Genomic DNA, 27,048 nt, shown 5'->3' on the forward strand with positions numbered 1-27,048 from the left:
TGAGGCTTCTCCTTGCCCTCCTGTGACTCCCTGTTAAGCGCTGGGACCCTGCCCTTTTAAACAAAACATCCCTTCCTATCTAAAGATTAACTGTCGTCCAAAGGCCTTCCCAGTAGAATTGGAAAGCATCCATCTACTTGCTAATCGCATCTCCACGTCTCCGGAAGGAGGAGGAGTTTTGCGCTGCCTTGAGCGTCTCGGGCTGGGCTGTCCTGTTTTTCTCAGAAGACACATGAGCGTGGGGCATTCCGTGATTTTTCGTTCTCATTGCCAAGCAGCCTGTGCCTGACGGCCTACGTGAAGAGACGCGGGCAGAGAATGGATGAATCCTGTGCAAAGATCCCCTGAATTGCATGGCCTGGCTGGGGTGCAGTCAGGGTGGCGGGGGACCTAGAGGCCCATTGCTTGATCCACAGGCTCCCAGGTTGCTCCCCTGCATTCAACCAGATATTTATGCAGCAGACATTGACTGGGCACCAACTGTGTGTTGGGCTTGGAGGGAGAAAGTTTCTGCAAGGAGGATGAAAATTTTTCAGATAGAAGTGATCGAGCTCCTTGGAATCCTCTTGCTTGAGGTCGACACGGAGGGCTTACAGCCACTCTAACCAAGAGGAAATCAGCTCATGCCATGAGGCCCCTTGACCTCCTTCTGGTTCTTTCCACCAGCCCCACTGGGTTTCTCCGCTTTCGGGGAATGTAGCGCAACCCATGTGTGAGGGAGACTCGGCCGAAATCTGAATGCAGGAAAGGCCGAGAGTTCGGAACTTGTAAGAACCCTGAGGTAACATCAGGAGCTTGGGACCTGACAGATGTCTTTACAAGGCACAGAAGCACAGCTCACCTCCAAAGAGACCTCAGCAGAAGAGTAGAAAATTACAGCAAGTGCACAGGCCCCCGGCCGCGTGATCGCGGGCCAAGTGACTTAACCTTTCTGTGGCCCTTGGCTTCTTCGTTTATAGGTATTGGCATATCCCAACTGTTCTAAGGTGTGATCGCTTACGAGGGAATCTGATTTGAACTTAAGGCATGTATAGAGGGCGTCTGAAATTCAGAACCAGGCAGATCCATCTCCTCTGACCCTAAACAGGGTCCTAAAATAAATTGCTTCAGGAAATTGGATCCCCAAGATTGCCAGCGGGGAATTTTGAAGTGTGTCCAGTATTCCATGGGAGATCAAAGAAGCCCAACTAAAGAAATTATGGACTGACTGACATGACAGCTGTCAATGTTGAGTCGATTATGACTCAAACATTGGAGGTACTAAGGTGACTGGCGGTGGAAAGGATCAGAACAGGTGACAGTCCTTAAAAATGTGTTGACTGAGATAATTTTGCCTATGTTACACATTTTTTAAAAAAGAACAAAAACCTTTAGACTTCGTGTAAAGAGAAATCCTGAGGTGAGTGCAACGTGCTTTGCTCGGTGACCAGCACGCCGCGAGCACGCTGTAAATGAGAGCCATCATCACGTTCACGAACAGCAAAACCAGCAGCGGGAAAAAAATACTTTGATTGTGCAGTCCTCATCTTGTCCTCGCATCGTTTGTTCCCCTTTCAAATGTCTTTCAAAGTCTTTAACCAGGGCTTCCCTGGTGGCGTAGTGGTTGAGAGTCCGCCTGCCGATGCAGGGGACACGGGTTCGTGCCCCGGTCCGGGAGGATCCCACATGCAGCGGAGCGGCTGGGCCCGTGAGCCGTGGCCGCTGAGCCTGCGCGTCCGGAGCCTGTGCTCCGCAACGGGAGAGGCCACAACAGTGAGAGGCCCGCCTAGCACCAAAAAAAAAAAAAAAAAAAAAAAAGTCTTTAACCAGTCTTTTCAACGTCTCTAAAAGACAGTTTTACTTTACCTTGAAGCCGAAAAGGTTTGCCCTAAAACGCCACCTAGAAACGTAGGTCTCCACTTCCCAAGTGGAAATACCTCGAGAGTTTTCGGAGGTGGGGTTTCGCTCACAGCTGGTGAGGTTTCCCGCGGACCCGGGCAGGGCAATCGCCGTTTTGCCTCACAACACGGCAGTTTGCTTAGTCTTTATGCTCAGCGGTCTGAGGTGCCCAGTGGGGCCTTATAACCTGCTCTTCTGATGCAATAATTACCCAGATCAATGTCAGCACCATTTTTTTAATCCTTAAATATTTGTGGCACCCCGGAGGACGTAACCCGTCATTAGGTTTGATGGGATTCGCACCTATAAACTGGCCATAGTGACCTTATGGTCTCTCGGGGATTTCAAGGTTGTAATTCAGCTAATAGTTACCAGCATCTGTTTCGGTGTCAGGCAAGTTGATAGATGTTTTTCTCTCCAATCCCCTAAGAAGTAAGAAATATAGTCAGATTACCAGATAAGGACCTGAGCCTCCGGGAGCCCACGTGTCACCTCCTGTGGGAGGAAGCAGTGCTTCAAGCCCAAGACCAGCAGCCCTTTCTCTATAAAGACACTGGGAGATCATTGGAACAGGATTTAATCTGGAACATTCTAGACTCTGAAGTCCTGAGCTTAGGTAAGATGAGGTGACAGAATACTGCAGATGTCAGTGGAAGGACTGGAGTTTTCATCCAAGGTTCAGCAGACCATGGGGTCATTGGCCATACTTTGCAGGCTGGAACTAGGCACCGTCCTAGCAAGCCTGGATTCACCCTCGCTTGGGTAGCTGCAATAACGATGGTGCTCTGTGCGTCTGAAAGTGAAATAAACAGGAAGAAACATAACGATGGTGAGAAGGCAGATTTTCCTTATAAATAGCGTCTGCCCAAAATGATCATTCTAAGGGGTGGGACTTGGGGGGAGATGGAGAAAATACAGAAAATAAAGACCATATTGGTGATTTTGGTCAACTTAAATTGAAAAATGGAGGAGGAGACTTACGTTCTCCGTGTGTTCTGCTGAGTCGATGAGGTGATACTGAAAGGTTGCAATTCAATAGCATATTTTGTGGACTCCCTGTTTCCTTGAACTATATGGTAAAAGAATAAATTAAAATGCTGATGTGTAGAATCTTTGCTGGAGATAGAGACACTGACTCTTTGCCACCTGAAATTGGCAGTGAACAGCAGAGCTGAAATGGAAATTGGCAGGTACCACTGGATGTACCCAGGCTCAAAGAACCACCAGTACCGTCCCGTGCCAACCCTGGGGGACAGGGCTAGCCTCTTGAGCAGTCCAGGTAAATACAGCCTCGGGGTGAATTCGCACAGCAAGTCAACTGTTATCTTTAATATGATTTGTGCTAGCTCTTTCGGTTTGGTGTTGTTTTCTGTTTTGCTTGATGCGTTAATTTGGTCACAGGGGTCGGGGTGGATTTAGCCCCTTAAAATTTTTTTTCATCCTCTTTCTTTTCCTCTCTTCCTTTCCATTCCACCCCATCTTTCACCTCTCTCTTCTCCCTCCTCCCTGTTTCCTCCCCCTCACCTCTTCTCCAAAGGAGCAGTGTACAGTGAGGTATCCCTTGGGGCTAAGCACGCAGTTTCTAATATCTGAACCAATAATGGGTTGGGGGGGGGGGCGTTACACGTGTCCATCATGGGACCAAGAACTGAGCCAGGACATTTGAGGAGCCTGGGCTCTGAGGGTGCTGTCAGCGTCCCCAGGTGTCTTTCTGGCAACACTGCTGTGCAACGCTCTGATTTAACATCAGTCCATTGCCTTGGAGAAGGAAAACTCAGAGCCCATGAAATGAGAAGCGGCTCCCTGGGTACGTCCTCCCACCAGGTAGGTGCACAGGGTCCAGGCTCCAGTCTCCTTGCTCAGGAGGGGCACTGTTCTCTCGGATCGGCTCAGCGCCGGGTCTGGGTGAGCTGTGCATCGGCCCATGCGGGGACCCGGAAGGGGGCAAAGCTGGGCGGGGCGCTCACCCATCCTCCACATCCTCACAGTCACACTGAGCCCCCTCAGACTCGGCGCAGTGAGCTAAAATCCAGTGGTTTCAAGTTACTTAAAATGTGAATATCAAGGGATGGTGGTGGCTCAAAGAAACACAGCAGGCTTCAAGTTCCCCTGTAACTCCGCGTGACCCCAGAGCAGCAAATGTTGGCTTAACTTGCGCGGGAATAAATCAGAAATGACCACAGAGAACCTGCCAGTCTGGACAGAGCGATCCTGAGGTACAGTGGAAGACACACGTTGGGTTCCAAAGTCAGACCACCTGTAATTCATTGAATAATTTTTAAATCTTGTCTTTAAAACCTAAATTGTGGCTTCAGGTTCATGAACATGACCTCTGACTTTGGAATTCGTTCTACACCTTGAGTGACGGATTCCTTCACTCAACGTGTGGCTCCTAGGCGCCAGCTCTGTGTGTGCGCGTGCAGTGCCAGTTAGAAGAGGTGAGCAGGACATGCCATCAGACATTTGTTCTCTTGGATCCTTCGAAGGCTGGAAGGTTCTGGAATCTTGATTTTTTTTTTTTTAAATTACCATTAGACATGTATCCCTACAGTGGAATACCGTGCAGCGATGGAAGGGCGTGTAGTACGCGCGATACACACCGCGACACGGGTGGGTCTCAGAAACGGGATGCTGAGTGAAAGCTGACACACGAGAACGAATACCGGAGGGGTTCCATTGATAAGAGAGACAGAGAGACAGAAAAGAGCTGAGTGTTTGCCAGAGGCTGGGGGGAGGAGGGGTTTTAAAATTAGATCGTGGTGATGGTTACACCACTCTGTAAATGGACTCAAAACCACTGGATTGCACGCTGAAAACAGGTGAATTTTCTATGTAAACGTAGCTCAACAAAGCAATTTTTAAAACGCTCCCCCCGCCAAAGCAAAAGTAAACATGCACAATTCAATGGCAGAGAGAGAGAGAGAGAGAGAGAGAGAGAGAGAGAGAGAGAGAGAATGAACAGTACTTGGTAACATGGCAAGAAGGTCCCCACATTATCTGAAAGTACTGCCTGAAAGAGAATGGTCTTCATTGTAAGAATGTGTCGGAAGACACCAGCCCAGTTAGAAATGGAGAGAAAAACTAAGCATCTTTCCTGGATTTGGGTGGCAAAGCGTAAAGGTCAATATGGGCGTTCTAAGCAGCAGTGGCAGCTGAGAAGAAACAAATACAAGCCTCCAATTTCCTCTCCGAAACCTTTGGGGCCAAATGTATTTAAGAATTCAGAAGAGTTGAGGTTTTGGACAAGTGACGGGGCACGCACACGGTGTGCGACGCCACGTTCCCAGTGAGGGCTGGGGGCGTCCCCCCGAGTCCAGCACGTGGACCTTTCTGGAGAGCTGCAGTTACGCTTGGGCGTCAAGGAAATTCAGTGCAGAACAGGTTTTGCTGCCAGATGAGCTCGACCCCCTTTTCCCTACCCTCCCCCCCCAAAAAAACCCTTAATTTTCAGAGTTTTCGGAATTTGGGGATGGTATGATGAGAGATCGTAGGACTCTAGTAGTTCTCACGTTGCTGGTGATATTTCAGGTGAGGATTCCACGAACAAGCAGGTTCTCTTCGGAGCGGGGAGAAACAGAATAACTGAACTTGATCTCTAGCGTCATCTTGCCATGCACCTGTGCTGGTAACTGTGTGTGTGCGAGGCGGACATCGCTGGGGGAAAGGCGCCCGTGTGGCACACGCATTGCGGCCACGTGTGTCTGGAGCCGGGGCAGAGGCCTCGCGTGGGGTGGTGTAAAGAGGCCGTCGCGGGCCCCGGGGCGAGGGGACCGAACGCAGCCACGGGGTCACCTTCCTAGTCGCCTGGAGATTTTGCCGGCTCCTGAATCGGTGCAGTTGCCGTTCTGTGCTTAGATCCCAAACCAGATGGTGTAAGGGCAGAAATAGAGGATTCCATATGGCTCTTGTGTCTTTTTTGGTTTTTTTTCTCCTCAACCTACTTATTCCCCGTTGGAGAAGTCAAGGTGCTTCCAGTTTGCTTTGCCTTGATCGTTTCCCATTTTCCTTCTTGGGTGTAACTTCTCCGTAGACCTACATTTTTAGCACTTAGATAGTTAAGCCTTCACCATCTGTTTCTTCTTTCTTCTTTTTTCATTGTTTAGTTGCTTTGACCAGGTAACATCCCATCTTCTCTAGGCCTCCAGGAAATCAAAGGATGGGTGACCGCAAGGGCAACCCCATGTGACGCTGCCTTGGGGACGTAGGCCTGAGATGGTGGCCTGAGACGGTGGCACTCAGGAAAGAAGGAACTGTTATGGCTACAGCTGCATTCGATGGAATGTTATGCTTCACGTGTGCTTCAAGCTACTATGGGTTGTGTTACACAGGCTTCACTCAAGAGTGTCACCTGAGAGAATTTAGATGCTCTGTTCCAAGGGTGGTCTGTGGACCAGCAGGACCAGTGTCCTCTGGCAGCTTATGCCAAATGCAGAGTCTCAGGCCCCCCCCAGGCCTGCTGAATCCCAATCTGCATTTGGACAAGATTTCCAGATGGTTCCTGGGCACAGTGTGAGAAGCACTAATTTAGAGGAAGGTCCAGGAGCAAGAAGGGAGAAGACCGGAAGGAATCGCAGAAGTGAGTTGACCCTGAAAAGTTCTCGAAATCTCTATATTTAGAAAAGACGGAGAATTGCCTGAGGTGTCCATTCTCCTTTCCCTGTCTGTTTATGAGGAGGCAGGTATAAGAATTGCCAGTCGTGCAGGCACTGAGTCCTGGTTAGTTTGATAGGCCAGTGACCTCCGGTTGTCTTATCTACTTGCCTGAATATGTGCGTTCTCTGATTTCCTTTGTTTAAAATCTTGATGGAGGAGAGTGGGGAGGGGCAGCGAAAGGGGGAACAGCTTGTCTCCTTGTGGAGAGCTCGAGGAGAAAGTAGTTGACGGGAGCTGGGAGAAATTGATTTTTCTCTTTTTTAAAGATTGGTTTATTATTTATTTAGTTTATCTTTGGCCACGTCAGGTCTTAGTTGCGGCACGCGGGATCTTTCGCTGCGGCGCGCGGGCTCTTCATGTGGTGCGCGGGCTTCTCTCAAGTTGCGGCGGGCGGGTTTTCTCTTCTCTAGTTGTGGCGCACGGGCTCCGGGGCGCGTGGGCTCTGTAGTTGGCGGCACGTGGGCTCTAGTTGAGGCGCGCGGGCTCAGTAGTCGTGGCACGTGGGCTTCCTTGCCCCGCGGCATGTGGGATCTTAGTTCCCCAACCAGGGATCGAACCCGCGTCCCCTGCATTGGAAGGCAGATTCTTTACCACTGGACCACCAGGGAAGTCCCCCTCGTCACCTTCTTGCATATAATCCGGTGACATGCAAGATGCTGTCACTTAATAGGGCTCTAAGCTAAGGGACCAGGAATGACTCTTCAGGCACCAGTAAATCTGTATGTAGTTCGGCATTCAGTCGGCCAGATGAGGAGTAGAAAAATCACCCCCTTCACCAATCACCAGTTCCCCCTCTGGCCATCTTCGAAATCCAAATGGCTCTGATGCTTGGGTTGAGATGACTATAGATAATTCCAGAAGTCCAAAGAGAGCACCGTCTCACGTACGGGCTAGAATGGAGAGTGTGGCGAGAGCATGGAGAACGTTGGTGTTTAGCTGAGAGTTTAGCAGGAAGTCCACGTGTTGGGATTTCCACGGCCAAGCATGGATTCGAGGGGGCAAGCAAGCATTTCCTGCCTGTTCACTGCTGTGAATCAGGTCACCCCGTTGGGCTCCACGTGTCTGCCCAGGTGTGAGCTGAGAAGGCGGGCCCCCAGAGATGCCCAGCCTTTCTCAGGCCCCCGAGCCTGGGACTTCTCTGTCGTGGATCCACTTTATAGAGTGACACCAGGGATATGTGGGTCCCGGGAAGTGCAGTTGGATTTGTTACTCTTTCACGTCACTCTGCCCTAACCTAAGGTTGTAAAGGCCACTACATTTGAGTTCAAGTGTTCTGCAAACACTTGAAGCGTATTTCGTGGTGGGGAACGCTTGATCTCTTCATGTGCGTCTTTGGGCTCTCTTGCTGGTTGCATGAGGACCGTACCCAGTGGTCTGATGGTGTCGGGTGGGGTGGCTTTTCCCCAGGGTCTGGTTGGAAAAGCTCTCTTGGTTTACACAGCTCTGTCTGATGGCTTCCAGTGATTCGGGGTGTTTCCAGTTAAATGGAGGTGAACAGTGGACACAGTGCAAGCATATTCTAGCTCAGGTGAATGCTATCGATGTCATGTTTCTGAGTTTCTTAAGAGTTCCTTGCATTTTGTTTTCTGCTGTGGATTAATTATTTCATTTTCAAATTACCTGCAGCTCTCACCAAAAAAACGTGCCACTATAGAGCAGGTAACTATTTTGTATCTTACTTACCAAAGGCTATTATGTCAGTCATATACATATAATTTTTCATTTACGAATGTTCACCTTTTTATCGGCTATGCTGTTGGTATATGATTAGCTCTCGATTATGTAGCAGTCGCTGCGACTGTGTCTGTGGTATATAGAACTCCCTTTGCCTTTTGGTCTTGTGTCTGTTCCTCAGCTCGGAGTAGGCACACAGAAAGCAGAGATGAAAAGCAGATGGATCGATACTGAGTATAATTCTGGAGCTTTCTCTCCGGTGCAGCGTCTGGTTTTAGGGACACTGACTTGGATTATTCAAAGCAGCGATTCGCAGTCTTTTAGAAATAGTGGCATCTGATCTTTGTTTCCTTTATGATGCCCCTTGTGTTGTATGTTTTCAGTTTGGGTTAATTAAAATTCATGTTGTCTTGAACTCTTTCGCCACCCTTAGAGCTAACTGGAGACATTGGGAAGCAGCTGAAGTCTGCTGCTAGAGGCTAGAGTCTTCCCGCCTCCCTAGGCTGTGTCCTTTCGGGGGTCCCTGTTCACTCACACCCATGTGTTTCCATATCTGTCCACAGCTTATATAAAACGCTTCCCTGTGTACTAGGAAACGGAAAGCTCTGGGTGTGTGTGTCATTTAAGTGGGACGAGGCTACCTCTGAAGAGCATCACGCTTGCGTTTTATCTGGAAACTTCCATGGACAGTGCTTTCACCCTGCGGAATAAGTCCAGTGGTGAAACGTCCGGCCAGTAGGAGAGGCAGTAGGATGAAAACGAGCCTTTCCATGGTCTCAAGACAACCTGGTTTATGTTCCTGTGCTCTTTCCCAGTGTTGACACGTGGAGATTGCGGAGATTCCTGTGAGGACTTGGCTTAGACCAGGCTGGTGATGCCACCCACCGTGGTTTTGTGAATAAAGTTTTATTAGAACCAGCTACGCCCATCCATTTACAGATTGTCTGTGGTTGCTTTCCTGCAAGAACAGTAGAATCGAGTGGTTGCAACCATAGGCTCTGCAAAGCCAAAGATAGTTACTGTCTGGCCCTTTCCATTAAAAAAAGAAAAATGCCAACCCCTGACTTAGAGTAATTGCATTCTTAGCACACGTTGCAAATCCAGTCTACTTACGGTAGGCAAGACCTAAAAATTTTGCTAGTCACTCAGTTTCCTAAAATCTTCTCCCTCCGAGATCCCTCACCTTCTTCTCTGCAGGCTCCAGAATCCTTGCTGCCTGGGGTACTTGTTGTTCAGAGGCTTTAGACTAAAGCTCAGCCCTTCTTCAGAGGGTCTCTTGGCTCTTTCTGGAAGCTCAGCCCCTCCTTCAGGTCCCTCTCTGAGTGTTGCCATAATATACCAAGTCCTGTTAAGTGGATGCCATGGAGCTGTTTTCATCTGTTATACCATTCATTGTAGTTTAGCAAGGTTTATTTTCTGTGATATGTAAAAGATCATTTATATGTTGTTAAGGGCAATATTGGGGGTCATTTCTTTAAGTGGTTTTTCAAAGTATGGGCCTCTGATGCCCTGAAGCAGAATCACCAAGGATTTTGGTTAAACATTCAGATTCCCAGGCCGCCCTTTAGGGTGGGTCCCGGGAATTTGATATGTTTTAATAAGCTCCCCAGGCAATTCAGAACCACACTGAAGTCTGACCACCACTACTGTATACATAGACGATCATAACGTTGGATGAGAAAATAGTCCCTCGTTACAGCATCTCTGGTGAAGTATCATTCCCGTTCAAAATACCTATCTGAAGAACAGGATACATCTGAAATTCAAAGGCAACTTATATACATACCTACCATCAAGATGCCCAAAGCCAAATCACCACATCTTTAGCAGACAGTGAATTTGAAGCAAACTTCTCTTGATGTTTTATTATTGTCATTGCATCTTTGTGTATTAAAAAAAAAAAAAACGCAAAAGGATTTGATGGTAGAAGTGCAGGCAAACACCAGAGCTGAAGCTGTGTATTAGTTATCTATTGTTGCATAACTAATCAATCTTAAACTTAGCAGCCAGGAACAACAACATATATTATCTCAGTTTCTGTAGGTCAGGCGTCTGGGCTCTGCTTAGCTGTCTCTGGGTCTCTAGTGAGGCTGCACTGAAAGCGTTGGCCAGGGCTGCACTGTCATCTGAAGGCTCAACCGTGGAAGAATCTGTGCCCCAGATCACTTTTGTGGTTGTTCGCAGGACTCAGTTCCTCAAAGACTGTGGGACTGGGAGCCTTATTTCCTCACTAGCTGTTGGCCCAAGACCTCCCTTGATTCCTTGCCACATGGCGTTTCCCATATCTCCCTCATGACATGGCAGCCGGCTTCACCAGAGAGCACTGGTGAGCGGGTAAGAGAGTGTGCCAGCAAGGGAGAAGAGAGAATGCTAGGAAGACAGAAGTCGGTCTTTTGAAACCTAATCGGGGAAGCTAGTCACTAAGTTCAGCCCACGCTCAGGGGGAGGGAATTACCCAAGGGTATGAGTATCAGGAGGTGAGGATCATTGGGGGTGTCTTGTGTGCCTGCCACAAGCTGTATATATACATTTCAAAATGGAAATGCATCATGTGCCTCCTTAGAGCACTGTCTTCTCTCCCTAATGACAGTAGCCCCCTCACTTTCCTGTCACCAAGTCGGGGGAGCCCACACGTTCTCTAGCCACAGGATACGTCCCCCCAGCCCGCCCCAGCCAGGGTGATGTGGGCCCTGCCTTTTGCTGCCAATCCTTAGTTTCCAAAGGGGACTCGTAACCTTTTAACATTACTAGCATCTTTTGTAAAAATCAAACTTAAGAAGCAGAACTTGGGCTTCCCTGGTGGCGCAGTGGTTGGGAGTCCGCCTGCCGATGCAGGGGACACGGGTTCGTGCCCCGGTCCGGGAGGATCCCACATGCCACGGAGCGGCTGGGCCCGTGAGCCACGGCCGCTGAGCCTGCGCGTCCGGAGCCTGTGCTCCGCAACTGGAGAGGCCGCGACAGTGGAAGGCCGCCCGCGTACCACAAAAAAAAAAAAAAAAAAAAAAAAAGAAGCAGACCTTAAAAAGAGAAGGAGGGAAAAGAAAAAAAAAAAAAGAGAGAAGGTCTTTTTTGTCTTTTTTTAACTTTTTTGAGGTGTAATTGGTATGCGTAAGCTGCGTATACTTAATGTGGCCTATTTGATAAGTTTTGACATACGTATGTGCCCATGAAACCAGCACCACAAGCGGGATGGTGACGTGTCCATCAATCTCAAAGTCTCCCTGGGTCCCTTTATGAGCCCTCCCTCTCCAAGCAACCACTGATTTGCCATCTGTCTCTCTGGGTTAGTTGACATTTTCTGGAATGGCCCTTAGGAATATTCGTTCGCATATATTCTCTCATCTTTTCTCGCCAAGCCATTCCCATAAAATGTTGTGTGACACTGACTGCTTCACAGCTCCAGGCTTCGTCTGCTTTTTCCCCTTCCTGCCTCCAGTGAAAACGCCCTGCCCCGCCTTGAATACAACTCAGAAAGACCCATTCGGCTACCACCTACAGTGGAAGAGTTTCGTTTGCACCCACTCCAGTCCAGCCTACTCACTAGTGCCAGATTCGTCTCTTCAAAGCACACCTCAGATCATGTCACTCGCCTGCCCACAAAGCTTCCCTCACTCCCCACTGCCTGCAGAAGTCTTGAAGCACACGAGGCTTCAGGTGCCTCAGAGGCCTCCCCACAGGAGGGGCCCGCCTGCCTCCCCAGCTTCTCTCCTGATGCTGTCCTGGTCCCCTTGATAAACTTGGCCACGCCCTCAGCTCTCACCACGTGCCGCTCACCGCATCGGTCCTGTTCTCCTTCACTCATGCTTGTCAATGTGTCCTAACCGTGGGATCCTTCTGTTCTTTAAGGCCTGTCTACACCACTGCCACCCACACACCGTTTCCAAAGCTCCCCACGCTAAGCCAAGGAGATCCGTCCCTACCTCACTCCCCATGTCCCTAAGTCAACTCTCTCTTCGTTCTACTGTAGTGATCTCTGATGTGTTTGTGTCCCTCACCCCACTCCAAAGTGTCAAGGCCGGGAGGGCAAACCAAACCCCTGCAGCCCCCAGCACAGTGCCTTGCACGTAGCAGCAATTCAGTAGATACTCGACTGAATCCAGTGGAATCCAGCAGCGCATAGACCCTGTCGCCCAGATGGTCAAGGAGGTTGAGTGCTGCTAAAGCTTAATACTGCAGGGAGGTCTCAGATTTCCTGAACACCCTACAGGATCTTTGTGCTCTTAAAATCTCTGCCGTTTGGATTTAGAGCTAGCTTGCCCTGCTCGCCATCCGTTTCCCTGGTTCTTTGCTCCCCACTTAACTAGGCTAATAACACACACACACACACGCGCGCGCGCGCGCACACACACACACACACACACACACACACACACACACACACACACACACACACACACGCACACACACACGGTCTTGAGGAAAACTAAAGCCAGTTCCCACAAAAGGCAAAGGAAGAGACTGATGAGTGTCTTTTTCTTGACTTTGTTTCTTCTCACCGTGTGAACATAACTTTCCTTTTATATAATTGCTTATTTTCTACTGCCCAAGCCATATTGCAAACGTGAGAGGCTCATCTATTTTGAGATTTTCACGACGTACCACAAAAGTGAAAATTTCTGGTTTCATAGATTTTAGGACAAGTTTTTAGAAGGATCTCCTGAAAAGCAATTCTCTTCATATCATTAAAAATAGTTTCAGCGTTCTTGGCATTATGTAGTTAGACTTTTCTGTCAGCGACTCTAGGACGGTCAAGGGAGAACTGAGAAGCAACCTATCTATCATTTAAGTGATTCCTCAGTTAGGTCTTTAACAGGAAGCCCCCCTGTCCACTGACTTCAGGATACCTTCTTTTTTTTTTTTTAAGTCTTTATTAAGTTTGTTACAATATTACATCTGTTTTATATTTCGGTTTTTTGGCTCCGAGGCACGTGGGATCTTAGCTCCCCGACCAGGGATCGAACCCACACCCCCTGCATTGGAAGTTCAAGTCTTAACCACTGGACCACCAGGGAAGTCCCTATGATACCTTCTTAATGGTGTACACCAGTGGTTTACAGACTTTGAGTTGTTAAGTCCCTTTACCCTCTTAAAAATAATTGAAGACCCCAAAAAGCTTTTGCTCCTGTGGGTTATATCTCTAAATCTTTTTTGTATTAGAAATTAGAAGTGAGAAGTTTATTATTACTTAAGTAATAACGCTTTCATCATAGAACTTTTAGAAGTTGCATAATTTATTTGATCTATTAATATTTGATCTCAGAAATAGACTATATGTTATCCTTTAAAAATAATGAACTTATTTGTTTAAAATGACAATAATAAACCCATTACATGTTAACATAAATAATGTTTGGGAAAGATAACTCTTTTCCCAAACAAAGGAAAACTTGAGTGAGAAGAGTAGCACTGTTTTACCTTTTTGCAAATCTCCTTAATATCTGGCTTAATATTAGACACTTGGATCCTTACATCTGCCTCTACATTCATTCAGAGGCATACCAGAGCACAAAGAAAAGTGCATGTGCGATTGAGTTACGAGCTGAACTAGCACCGTGTTTTTTGGTGGCCCGCCATTTTTTCTGTAAAGAACGACTAACAAGCTATAGTTACTAAGACTTCCCTGGTGGCACAGTGGTTAATGGCCTCTTCATATATTTGTGGAGCTCTTCCTTGATAATACACCCAAATCCAACAAATGGTGGTTTCTTAGAGATTATTAATAATGTGGAATCTGATACTATATCAGTGAACTTCTTCTACTCTGTCCCATTAAAATCTCTTGCTCTACCTTGCACTTTGATTGGGTCTGTATTCGAGAACGATTTTGTAACACCCCACAGGGGTCCTTTGGAAAATACTGGTTCTCTGGGTGGTGCAGACCTTCTAAGTATTGACACATTTCATTATACCACATCCCCAAAGGCACGTTCATTAATAGCACCAGCGATTTCATCAAGAAGTCTTTTAAGTACTGGGAAGCTGGGACTTTCACGGTCGCAGGTGCAAGTTTTCCAAAACTGAATGAGAATAGATACTCTCATTTGTTTTCTTTGAAGTAACAAGCTCATTTACATCATTTCAGAGAAAATTTCTGCCAGATACCCAAGTCTGTGTATATACGTGTGTGTGTGTGTCTGTGTGTGTACGCGCAATGTTTCAGGTACAGCATTATAGTTCAACATCTGTATACACTGCGGAATGATCACTACCGCAAATCTAGTTATGGTCCATCACCGGACAGTTGGCCCCCTTCACCCATTTCACCCAACCCCCAACCCTCTTCCTCTCTGGTAACTGCTAATCTGTTCTCTGTGTCTATGAGTTGTTTTCTGTTTTGTTCCGTTTTCTTAGATTCCACATGTGAGTGAAGTCAGATGGTATTTGTCTTTCTCTGCCTGACTTACCTCATTTACCATAATATGCCCTCAAGGTCCATCCATGTTGTTGCAAGTGGCAAGATTTCGTTCTTTCTTATGGCTGAGTAGTATTCAATTGTGTGTGTGTGTGTGTGTGTGTGTGTGTGTGTGTGTGTGTGTGTATGTATGTACACATAAGATATATATCATATAATCTTTAAAAAAAATTTTATTGTAGTTGATTTACAATGCTGTATTAGTTTCAGGTGTATAGCGAAGTGATTCAGTTATACATATACATGTATTCATTCTTTTTCAGATTCTTTTCCCATATAGGTCATTACAGAATACTGAGTAGAGTTCCCTGTACTATATAGTAGGTCCTTATTAGTTATCTATTTTATTTTATTTTATATATTTATTTTTGGCTGCATTGGGTCTTCGTTGTTGCGCGCACGCTTTCTCTAGTTGCGGCGAGCGGGGGCTACTCTTCGTTGCGGTGCGCGGGCTTCTCATTGCGGTGGCTTCTCTTGTTGCGGAGCACGGGCCCTAGGCACGTGGGCTTCAGTAGTTGTGGCACACGGACTCAGTAGTTGTGGCTCGCGGGCTCTAGAGCGCAGGCTCAGTAGTTGTGGCACATGGGCTTAGTTGCTCCGTGGCACGTGGGATCTTCCCGGACCAGGGCTCGAACCCGTGTCCCCTGCATTGGCAGGTGGATTCTTAACCACTGCGCCACCAGGGAAGCCCTAGTTATTTATTTTATATATAGTCGTGTGTATATGTTAATCCCAAGCTCCTACTTATCCCTCCCCACCACGTTTCCCCTTTGGTATCCATAAGTTTGTTTTTGAAATCTGTTTCTGTTTTGTAAATAAGTTCATTTGTATCATTTTTTAAGATTCTACATAGAAGTGATGTCATACGATATTGGTCTTTCTCTGTCTGACTTATTTCACTTAGTATGATCTCTAGGTTCATCCACGTTGCTGCAAATGGCATTATTTCATTCTTTTTTGTGGCTGAGTAATATTCCATTGTATATATGTACCACACCTCCTTTTTCCGTTCGTCTGTTGATGGACATTTAGGTTGCTTCCATGTCTTGGGTAACGTAAATAGTGCTTCAGTGAACATTGGGGTGCATGTATATTTTCAAATTACAGTTTTCTCCAGTTATATGCCTAGGAGTGGGATTGCTGCATCATATGGTAGTTCTTATATCATCTTGATCCATTCATCCATCAGTGGGCACTTAGGTTGTTTCCATGTCTTGGCTGTTACAAATAATGCTGCAGTGAACACAGAGGTGCATATACCTTTTCAAATTAGTGTGGCGATTTCTCCAAAAATTAAGAGTTGGGCTTCCCTGGTGGCGCAGTGGTTGGGAGTCTGCCTGCCGATGCAGGGGACGCGGGTTCGTGCCCCGGTTCGGGAAGATCCCACGTGCCGCGGAGCGGCTGGGCCCGTGAGCCGTGGCCGCTGAGCCTGTGCGTCCGGGGCCTGTGCTCCGCAACGGGAGAGGCCACAACAGTGAGAGGCCTGCATACTGCAAAAAAAAAAAAAAAAAAATGGGAGTAGAATTACCAGTATGACCAAAGCTATTTTACTTCTGGGCGTTTATACGGAGAACATGAAAAGTGTCTTCCATAGTGGTTGCACCAATTTACATTCCCACCAGCGGTACACAGGGGTTCTCTTTTCTCCACATCTTTAAAGCCAACACTTGTTATTTGTTGTCTTTTGGATAATAACCATTCTGGCAGGTGCAAGGTGATATCTCATTGTGCTTTTGATTTGCATTTCCCTGATGATTAGTGATGTTGAGCATCTTTTCATATGCCTGTTGGCCATCTGTCTGTCTTCTTCCCAAGTAGTTAAAAAAATATTTTATGTATTTGTTTTATTTGGTTGCTCCGGGTCTTAGTTGTGGCAGGTGGGGCTCCTCAGTTACGACATGCAAAACTCTTAGTTGCGGCATGCAGGTGGGATCTAGTTACCTGACCAGGGATCGAACCCCGGCCCCCCCTGCATTGGGAGCTCAGAGTCTTAACCACTGCACCACCAGGGACTTCCCAAGTCTTAGTAACGACAGCTTGTGAGTCATTCTTTACAGAAAAAATGGCGGTCCAACGAAAACCAAGATGCGAGTTCAACTCGTAACTCAGTCGCACGTGAACTTTCTCACTGTGCTCTGGTATGCAGCAGTCCTGTATGTGTCCTTCTCTTTTCATGGCACACAACCTTCAAAACGGGGGTTTAGATTTATTAAAGTTGATAATTTTTTTACTGCATCAAGGACATTTTTAAGTGAAACTGTCCCTGTTGGTTTTTTTCCTACGAGCGTGTGGTGGCGAGCAATGCACTGCTCATTAATGCACGTTGGTGCCACTGCCTGATCGCGCTACGCCATCTGCAGTTTTACTGTGCAGACGTCAACACAGTGAAAAAAGTCAGTATCTTCTAGTGCAATTAGAAAGACAGTTTTGGCCTCCCGGACCTCCTGAAGGAGTCTCAGGGTGTCCCAGGGCTGCACAGACCCCTCTTGGAGAGCCCCACTTTTCTGCCCTTGTGCTTCAGCCGATGGGCCTGCAGAATAGGGTCCCCTGGGAGCAGGTGAGACATGCAGAGGCATAGTCTCCTGCCCGGAGCTGCCCAAACAGAATCTGCAGTTTAACAGGATCCCCAGGGAATTTATAGGCACATGGAAGTTGGAGAACGGGTGCTTTTGAAGGGGGAGCTGCAAACTTTTCCTGTAAAAGGCCAAATGGTAAATATCTGGCAACTACTCAACTCTGCCTTTGCAGCTTGAAAATAGCCACACACGGTACATAAAGGAACGAGTTCGGCTGTGTTCCAGTACAACTTTATTTATGGACTCAGAAATTTGAATTCCATATACTTGTGTCACGAAGTAGTATTATTCTTTGAGTTTTGGTTTTTAAAAAAATCATTTCGAAATATAAAAAGGTGCTCTGTGTTCGCAAGCCATATGGAGAGCTGAGTCTGGCCCATGGGCCACAGTTGGCTGACGTCTGCACTAGAACACTTGTTCTCCATCTTGAAATCACTTGGGGAGCTTTTTTTTTTTTTTTTTTTTTTTTTTTTTTTTTTTTTTTTTTTGCAGTATGCGGGCCTCTCACTGTTGTGGCCTCTCCCGTTGCGGAGCACAGGCTCCGGACGCGCAGGCCCAGCAGCCATGGCTCACGGGCTTAGTTGCTCCGTGGCACGCGGGATCCTCCCGGACCGGGGCACGAACCCGTGTCTCCTGCATCGGCAGGCGGACTCTCAACCACTGCGCCACCAGGGAAGCCCAACCACTAGTTCTTGAGTCCCACCCCGGGAAATTGATTCATTGGTCTGGAGTGAAGTGTGGACATCAGGGCTTTCCAGTGCACTCCAGATAATGCTACTGGGCAGCAAAACGTGAGAACTTCTGCTCTGTAATATTTTGTAAGCAAAGTAAGATTTATTTTAAGCTCTTTCTTTTTTTTTTTAATTGTAGAGTTTGGCAGTCACACTGGTGTCTCAGACCGGGATTGTACATGAGAGCCTGAGAGCAAGGTTTCCCATCATTCTTTGTGTCGCTTTGTTGTTTGCTGTGTTTGGGGTGGGGACCGTCCTGTACACTGCGGGATGTTTAGCAGCGTCCCTGGCTTCTACCCGCTCACTACCTGCCAGTAGCGCCCGCCCCGTTGCGATGACTTGAAATGTCTCCACACGTCCCCTGGAGAGCGAAATCGTCCCCAGTTGGAAAGCAGTGATGTGAACGTTGCAGAGCTTGTGTTTGTGCCGTCTCAAGAATGCTCTGCCTCCGCGCTGTTGACATTGGGGTTGTATAGCTGTTGAGGGGCTGTCCTGTGCCCTGTAGGATGCTGAGCGGCATCCCTGGATTCCACCCACTAGGGCCGGTAGCACCCCCTCCTCTGGCAGTCGTGACAACCCCAAATATCTCCAGACGTTGCTCGAGGTCCCCCGGGGGGGGGCACCGTCGCCCCCTGTTGAGAACGGCTGCTTGAGCCAACTCCGAGTCAGGGGGGGCCTTGGTCCCCTGATATCCGCTTTTATGTCTCAAGTAAGGATTCTCTCTGCCTCCGTTTTCCTGCTGGTTGTTTGAAAGTTGCAAACCTTGGTTACTTCTTTTCTTTTTGAATTTGGTGGGTCGTTAGGAATCAGTAAAGCAACAAGGAAGGCCATGCGTAGAGGTGTGTGTGTGTGTGTGTGTGTGTGTGTGTGTGTGTGTGTGTGTGAGAGAGAGAGAGAGAGAGAGAGAGAGAGAGAGAGAGAGAGAGTCATTCCCTGGGGAAGAATCTGAGCCCTTGTCGCTGCCTTCTGAGCCAGCATGAAAGCTGCAGCCAGGATCACAGACAATTCGGGCCAAATCACTGGGCCGTTATGAACTCACAGCCATGGCAACAGCCATCCGCAAGCCCGAGGACAAAACATGTTTTATTCTGTTGTTCTGCACAGAAGGTTCTAGTGATGCCAGAGACAAAATGGCCATTGAGAGGAAGAGGCGTTGAGGCCTATTTTCTCTCCCTACTGTGTGGTTTATATTTAAACGATCTTAGGCTAACGCACACTGGAGTTGTACTGCAAATCAAAACGGAAAATTCTCTTTAGCCTCAGAGACTGGCCAAATGAAGGCCGAAGATTTTATTAACCTAACAGAGCTGCTGGGGGGGGGGGCCGCGGGAGGCGGCGTTGGTGAGAGGTACTGAGAATATTAGTAAAATGTGCTAGAAGGCCTAGCAGTGATTTTTTTTTTTTTCCCACAAGTAGTTCGCAGTCATCCAAAAAAATGCTTTTCTTGCCTTTTCTGGTTGATGTTCACCAATGTTGTCATTGCTGGTTTGAAGCTCGGGAAAGCTCAGCCTGTGGATTTATAGGAATATCCAAGAAAAGCATCGATCTTCCGTAGCTGGCATCAACATTTCACAGCGTGGCGCTTTGCTGATACTCGGCACCACTTCCCTCTTTAAAAACATCAGCCTGGCCTGTGACTTCTCATGCTGGGGACAGCCCAAAGCAAAGATCCAGGACCTTTGTCTGGGTGGGGGTGGGGTGTGATAGGTCTGTGCTCTCAGACCGTCTGCGGTAAGGCACTAAAGCATCTTTGATGTGACAAATCGGAGGTTAACAGTGCCTGCTTGGCTCAGAAAAAAACACTCTAGTTGCACTCTTTTCAAGATGGCTGAACAGCTTGGAACATTGTGTTTTTCTTCGTTGCGGCCCCTGGAACTTGCCATTTGATTTGCAAGTGGCTGGAGCTACGGCCAAGCCCAGCAGGCCACCTCTTTGGGAGAAAACACCAAACATAGTTGACACAAAAGCAGGCACTTCAAAGGGACTCAGGATGCTGCACCTGGGACTGGTGGCCGGCCTGGGCTTCTCACACTTTCACGCACACAACTGCGGGCTTGTTCAGATGCAGATTCTGATTTGGTTGGTCTGGGGTGGGGTCCAAGATTCCACATTTCCCCCAAGCTCCCTGCTGAACCTCACGCAGCTCATCCAAGGAGCGTACTTGGCAAAGCAAAGGCTTTGAAGTACTTTGAGCTGCTAAATGGTCCCCTCATGTCTTTCCTTGACCTCTGAAAGTGTTCACTGCGGTCCAGAAGCTGACAGCATCCAGCATCAGCTCTTCTGAGCTACAGACCCACATATCCGATCACCTACCGGAAGCGGCCCCCTTAAGATGGCATCCGGTCACCTCGAACTCAGCATGTCTAAAAGTGAACTCAACATCTTTGTCCTCAAAGCCTAGCCCTCCTGGGTCAAGCTCAGCTCAGGGAACAGCACATCCATCGGGTTCCCCGTGCAGAAATAGAGGAGTCATCCTTGGTACTCACCAGCCATCCCGAACCCCTCCTTCGAGTCCACACCAACTCGTGCCCACTTGACATCTCAAACGTCTCTCAGACCCATCCCTTTCTTCCACTTGCACTGCTTTTGCCCTGGTCCGAGCGCCTGCCCTCTTTTTGCCTGAACCATCGCAGCAAGCTCCTCCCCATCTCCACGGCCACTTTGTTCCCGTCACATCCGCCAGGAGGATCTTCTACAACCCCAGTCTCTTCCCTGGGGTTAAAAATGTTCAGTGGCTTCCCATGACGCTGCGGATAAAGTCCAGAATCCTTCAGGAGGCCTGGAAAGCCCTCAGTGCTTCTAGCTCCAATAGACCCTCTCCTGCCTTCCTTGCCCCACCCTCACCGTGTACTCTCTCTGTTCTGGCATCTTTTATGTCCGGGAAAGCGCCCTGCTCTTTGCCACCCTAGAGCTTTTGTTCGCACTGTTTCTGTCTCCCGGAACACCCTCTGTAACCCAGCCCTCTCTCCTTTTACCTAATCAGCTCCAATCTATCCTTCAGAGCTAAGCTGCGGAGGCTGTTCCTGGTCACTGTCCAGAAGCCTAAGTAAGTCCTCGTGGTTTCCTCTCCTAGCACTTCTGAGCCCACAGCCATTTGGATAGTGTCTGTTTCCCCCCTAGGCTATAAACTCCATTAGCGTGCAGACCACGCCTATCGTAGCTCGCCATCGCCATCGAGTCCCCAGCGTCCAGCCCGGTGCCTGGGACCTCAGAGGCACCTCGGTGAGCACTGAATGTTCACTAATGGAATGAAATGGAATGAATGGGTGAATGGACAGCTGCCCCCTCCTTCCCAGCGCTCTCATCCTCACCCGCGTCTGGTACCCTGCTTAACTGACAGCTTCCATTCAGTCGGGCCTTTAAGAGACCCCAGTACCCAAGATGATGATAACAGCAAGGTTACGGGGCAGAGCTTGTCCTGTTCAAATGAGAGCTGAGCTCCACTGTAACTGCTTCTTCGAAGTGCGTTACAGGTCACTTCATGTTGATTCGTCGGTTCCGTTGAGAATTTGATGATTGACTCATTAGCCGTGGGTGCTTCTTCACAGCCTGATGTCTAATCCCTTGAAGACCATTGTTTCATAGGTTTTGTTCAGTTCGGTTGTGCTCTCAGGCAGGAGGATAAATTAGGTCCCTGATGCTCCGTCTTGGCCAGAAGCCAGGAATCGCTTCACGGCATTAGGTGTTTACTGTCGCACAGTTTGTCTGGTAAAGATATCAGGCGGGGCTGCCGCAGCGTCGAGTTGGCATGATTCTTTTTGACAGTGGTTCTCAGATTGGAGCCTACGTGAGAATCACCCGAAAGCACAGATGACCGGCTCTACGCCCACCCCCCGCCCCCGGATTTTCGGATTCAGTTGCTCCAGGGTGGGACCCAAGACTTTGCCTTTTTACCACGTTCACGGGCGACACTGATGCTCCTGGTCCTGGGGCCACACTCGGAGCGTCAGTGCTTCCAGATAGGGGTCTGCACACTTCTTCGTAAACAGTCATTGTTTCAGGCTTTGTAAGCCACGTGCCCTCTGTCACAGCTACCCAACTCTGCCATCGTAGAGCAGAAATGGCCGCAGGCGACGTGTAAATGAAGGGGGTGTAAGCTGTGTTCCAATAAAACCTTATTTACAAAAATACGGGCTGTAGTTCGCCGACGCCTGGTTTAGGGGGACTGGGAGTGTTGACTCTGCTGTGGGTAGTACAGTGGGTGATTTCTGTTCCCTGTCAGAGCAAAGGGGCAATCAGTAATCCTAGCACATGCCAGTCCCTTGATAGAGTATGGTGGTTGCTGTACTCAGGTAGGCAAGGCAATGTTTGCCCTTCTGGGCTGTACTTCTGTCTAACACTGTGAAATGAACCACTGCTACTGTGGCCATCTAAAGTAGGAAGAGCCCCTCCTGCCTCCTCCCACATAAGTACACCCAGGACTGGCTCCACAGTTCGTAGGCCCAGTGCAAAAGTGAAAATGTGGATACCCTTGTTGAGAAATTATTAAGCGTGTCCAGATGGCAGTATCGGAGTATTATGCTAAGCACAGGGCCCCATGGGCCTGTGCAGGTGGTACTCCTGTGAGGCCAGCCTGAACACACCGTCAGCGTCCACCGCCACCTCTGCCACACACATACCTGCACGTTTTTCGGGTCAGAAGTGCCGTTAATGTGAGGATCCTAACAGTTTTGATATCATATTTTAGAAACATATTTAGGTTTCTCTTGCTAACTTTTTGCAGCACTTTTGGTTCCTGTGGGTTAAGTGTGTGGCGTATGACCCAGTCGCCCAGTGTTCAAAGTTATGTTACACGCTGTGGGGAGAGATGGCTTCTAGACTGACATATGAGGTACAGTGGGGAGTGATCCATTTACGGATGCTTGGATATCCGCTACACGTGCAATTTTAGCCGTGTGGGTACCTGGTCAACCATGCTAGAAGAAGCGCTGCCTCCAGCTGTATTATTTCCTATAAATTTTAACCAGGTTAGTTCCTATACATTTCACCCAGCTTCTGCTCACGGTGGCCGGCAGGGTCCGTAAGAGTTTTGTCTGTGCATGTGGAATGACGGTGCCCAATGTGGTGACTTGTGTTCTACAGGAGCCAAGAGTTCTGTGTTGGCAAATAAAACCATCCGCTGAAAACCTAAGAGCGTGGGCTTCTGCTGAGAGAGTATGATTCACTGAGGTGGTCCCCCAAACTCTCGAGTCCTTGGTTTCCCCTGCTGTTCTAAAACTAGACCCACAGCATGGGGTATACGGAGGCCACGAGAGAGATACATTGGAGGGAAACTTTAGCCTTGATCTCGTGGTGAAATTGGGACCGAACAGCATCATTCTTCTAACCCCACTTGTCTTTTTGAGCCAGGGAACAGCTGTGATACTTCCTTTGAAAGCAGCAGAATGCTCTAACCCTTTGGATGAAAGAGTGTTTTGAAGTGGCAGCTGGGGATTTGGAAGGATGAGTTCTATTGTTAAAGGGCAAGTGCGTTACGCTGCTGTAACACCTAGCCCTAACTCCAGATGATGAGAGAGGATGTGGGCTTATGAAAATAATATGCAGGGCTTCCCTGGTGGCACGGTGGTTGAGGGTCCGCCTGCCGATGCAGGGGACGCGGGTTCGTGCCCCGGTCCGGGAGGATCCCACGTGCCGCGGAGCGGCTGGGCCCGTGAGCCGTGGCCGCTGAGCCTGCGCGTCCGGAGCCTGTGCTCCGCAAAGGGAGAGGCCACAACGGTGAGAGGCCCGCGTACCGCAAAAAAAAAAAAAAAAAGAAAAAAAGAAAATATATGCAACAGAAATCTTCAGATTTCTTCAAGTTTTATCAGATTATATATACCCATGTCCCCACATCAGCTGTTTACGTATTCTGCATCCTAGGTTTTTCTGGAGGAAGCCTTTCCGGACTCCTCTCCAATTTGAATTCTATTTCCTCCTGTCCTCCGTCTCTCTTTTTCCCTCGCCCACCATCCACTGGCTCTCCAGCAGCCTCTATCTTGGCGCTCATCACGCTGTGCTATAGAAATTCTGCTACTGGTCTGCCCACAGCATTCAGCCGATCTCCTTGAAGGCAGTGGAGGCGTTTTATTGTACGTTTGTATTCCCAGTGCCAAGCACAGTGCTTAGCACCCTGTGGCTCTTCACAAAGTCCTGAGTGAATGAAATCCAAAGGAAGACTCAGAACGTGGCTCACGTCACAGAAACGTGAATTTGTGGCAAGCCAAAATTGACCTTCCACAGCGGTGTTCTGTAGTGACGGAATGTCCTGTATCTGTTCGGTCCAACATGCTCGCCTCCAGCCCACGTGGCTGCTGAGCATGTGAAATGTGGCTTAGGCAGTGGAGGAAGTGAAGTTTTGATTTTATTGTGAATAATTTAAATGGCCACGTGTGTCCAGTGGCCGCCGTATTGGACAGCACAGTCTCAAGGCCACACTTCTCTACCCAGTAAGGACCAGATATAACTTTGTTAGCTAGGGAAGCAGGCGTTCATCTTGTTCCCAACTTCATCATGGAGGCTGAGAATGGGGGAGGTGGGGAATGATACAACACAGGAGAAAAGAGGTCTGTTGTCTCTCTTATATAATGCAATACATCGAGGCCAGGGATTTTAGTTCCTCTCGGTTTGGGAGCCTGGAGAGCATCTGGACTTGCAGTTGCATTCCTCTCGCCTCACCTCAGGCCCTAGAAGGTCACAGGACACAGTAAGATTGACCTCCGTCATCCTGGTTCACAAATCTCAAGTGTCCAAAGCTCTTGAAAGTACTGACTTGCGAGTGAACTTGAACTGTATTATTGTGTGCCGGCTCCCATTTTAGGCAGTTTCGTCAGTCCATTTCGGGGAGGTTGGTCTTCATGAAAACAGCTGGTCATCTTTTGAAATGAAAGGCAGCACACTTTCTGATGAGGGCCCAATCTTTTTTATTTTCCAATGAACTGAAGAGAGATTGGGTAGCGAGTGTATAGTCACCGCTTGGGGTAGGTTTCAGCAAATGCTAGTTTAGAGCGGGATGCTCATCAAAATGGAAAAGCCTCACTGCAGTGTTTCTCTCTGTGGAGTCGTTCGCCCGTCTACTGTAAAGACCGTTGGGGTGAAAGAAATTTAGCCGCCTTAATGTGCTTGCCCTGAAGTCATGAAGTGCTCGTGATTGCTGTTAAACATCGTGATGCATTCAGAGTTCGATTTCCCCCACAAGCCATTTACTTAAGGGTCTGCATAATATAAACAGGGATGGGAGGTCAGGAGAGGTACTGACATTATCCCGAGGCCGGCACTGCTCTACTGAAACGTCACCTGACTGCCCCCACGGAGGTCTTTAAGGACGTCTCAAGTCAAAGTTGACTTTAAAAATGAATGAAAGTCTTATTCCTCTCAAGAATGAAGCGTGACCTGGTGGCCCTCTCCTTCATTTCACTTCATGGATGCTCATTTTGTCTTTTGTTTTTTCGCCCTCCTCTGTTCCTTTTCCCTCTTCAAGTACTTAAATGTCGTCACCCACCAGTTCGGGGTCCTTTCTGACTCTGCACGTTTGTGTTGGAGGGCGGCAGGTGGAAGCCGAGGAGGGGGTTGTGGGGAGGACTGTGATTAAATTGCTTGTGCTTCCTGGCCCCGGGGAACATTTTTATTTAAACGTTGAGGTAATTTTTGATATTGACATGACATGAAACTTGAGTGGACCCACTTGAGCGGATCTGGGTGACTTGGTACTTCTAGGGACCAGCATGCCCGTCCCCTTTCCAAAATGATTCCCTTGATATTTTTCTGACCACAGCAAGAGCCTCCTTACTGTATTTGACTCTTCTGGTTGCCCAGGAGGTCAAAGGCTCGGGGAAAGCCAGTGGCTGCTGCAGAGAGAAATAGGTACCCGAAACCCCAGCAGCAGGCTGAGGTCGGGGGGAACTTGACGGGCGCCGCAGCCTCACTGCAGTTCTTTGGCCATTGCTAGTGGGGTGACGGCTGCTCGCTGCCGCTTGAGCAGGGGCCCCCGAGCCGAGCCCGGGTCAGACAAGAACGGGTAGAATGGTGCCTTACTCCCTAACTATTTATAGTCAGTGGGCCGCTCTGCCACTCACCCCGAGCAAATTAAGCTCCACATTTCAAACCTCTTGGAGCCCCCGAGTCGTCACCCACAGAATGTGAGACGACGACAGCTCCCGCTCTGGTCCTTGGGGCGTTGAGCTATTATCCAGAGCATGCGCGGGAAGATGAACGCGTCGAGCCTTCTCTCTTGTTCATGGGTGGCCTTCACGAAATCGGAAGGACTTTGGCCCTTAACAGCGGCGTTTTCTCTCCTCTGGGTCCAGGCTGCTTCGAATGCTGCATCAAGTGTCTGGGAGGAGTCCCCTACGCCTCCCTGGTGGCCACCATCCTCTGCTTCTCCGGGGTCGCCCTGTTCTGCGGCTGTGGGCACGTGGCTCTCGCGGGCACCGTGGCGCTCCTCGAGCAACACTTCTCCACCAACACCAGTGACCACGCCCTGCTGAGTGAGGTGTAAGTACCTGCTTCCTTTGAAGATGTAAAGTGCCACCACCCCAGGAGGGTTTACAGAAAGCCTGCAGTGTGCTTACCTGGCAGAAAATGGATGCTTTTCATTCACGCCCCCTGGAGGCAGATAGGAAAAAGGTCCGGGAGAGAAGGAAAAAGAGAGGGCCCCGAGTGCAGTGGGTGTTCGGGACCTGGGGTGGGATCTCACCAGGGTGCACCCATTGCACACTCTGCGCACACAGTGGCCGAGGGCGATGGTGGCAATGCTGCCAATCCTCCCACCGAGAGAGTTACTGTGGTTCCCAAGTAACAGTCGCCCTCTAGTGTTGACACAGAAAACGGCCTGCCCTGGAATGACAAGAACCCTGTGGAGGACTTAGGTCAACTCTGTCGACAGGAACAGGACTTGGACATGCCGTCTTCAAGCAGAAGAAAACTCCCCGGGTATCCTCCAGTTGGGAAGAGGGGGACGTTGTAGGGGTTCAGCCTCAGCCTTCCCGTTCTGCAGTCCTTCTCCGTGGAGTCGCAACGCCTCCCATGCGTGGATGCTGTAAGCGTGCATGCACGGCCGCAGTGAATTTATTTCCTGCGTAGATTTCCCCTTGCCCTTCAGTGTTTTCTTTTTCCTTCCCTGACTACCAGGCTTTTTGACAGTCTTTAG

The 27,048-nt window shown here is 48.8% G+C and overlaps 1 protein-coding gene across 8 annotated transcripts in view; it reads left to right on the forward strand.

The window, feature by feature from the left end:
- GPM6B (glycoprotein M6B) overlaps window positions 1–27,048 on the forward strand; it is a 162,518-nt gene that overhangs the window by 121,652 nt on the left and 13,818 nt on the right. For 4 of the 8 annotated variants that reach the window (XM_067023512.1, XM_067023511.1, XM_067023509.1 and 1 more), the window contains exon 2: window positions 26,207–26,393. In XM_067023512.1, coding sequence (XP_066879613.1) covers window positions 26,207–26,393 — 187 coding nt within the window. Of the gene's footprint in view, window positions 1–2,314; window positions 2,495–3,037; window positions 3,158–26,136; window positions 26,394–27,048 lie in introns of those variants that run through there. The other 4 variants (XM_059050911.2, XM_059050910.2, XM_067023507.1 and 1 more) reach the window with 3 other exon arrangements.

The sequence above is a fragment of the Kogia breviceps genome, chromosome X, assembly GCF_026419965.1.
Source record: "Kogia breviceps isolate mKogBre1 chromosome X, mKogBre1 haplotype 1, whole genome shotgun sequence".
NCBI lineage: Eukaryota > Metazoa > Chordata > Mammalia > Artiodactyla > Physeteridae > Kogia > Kogia breviceps.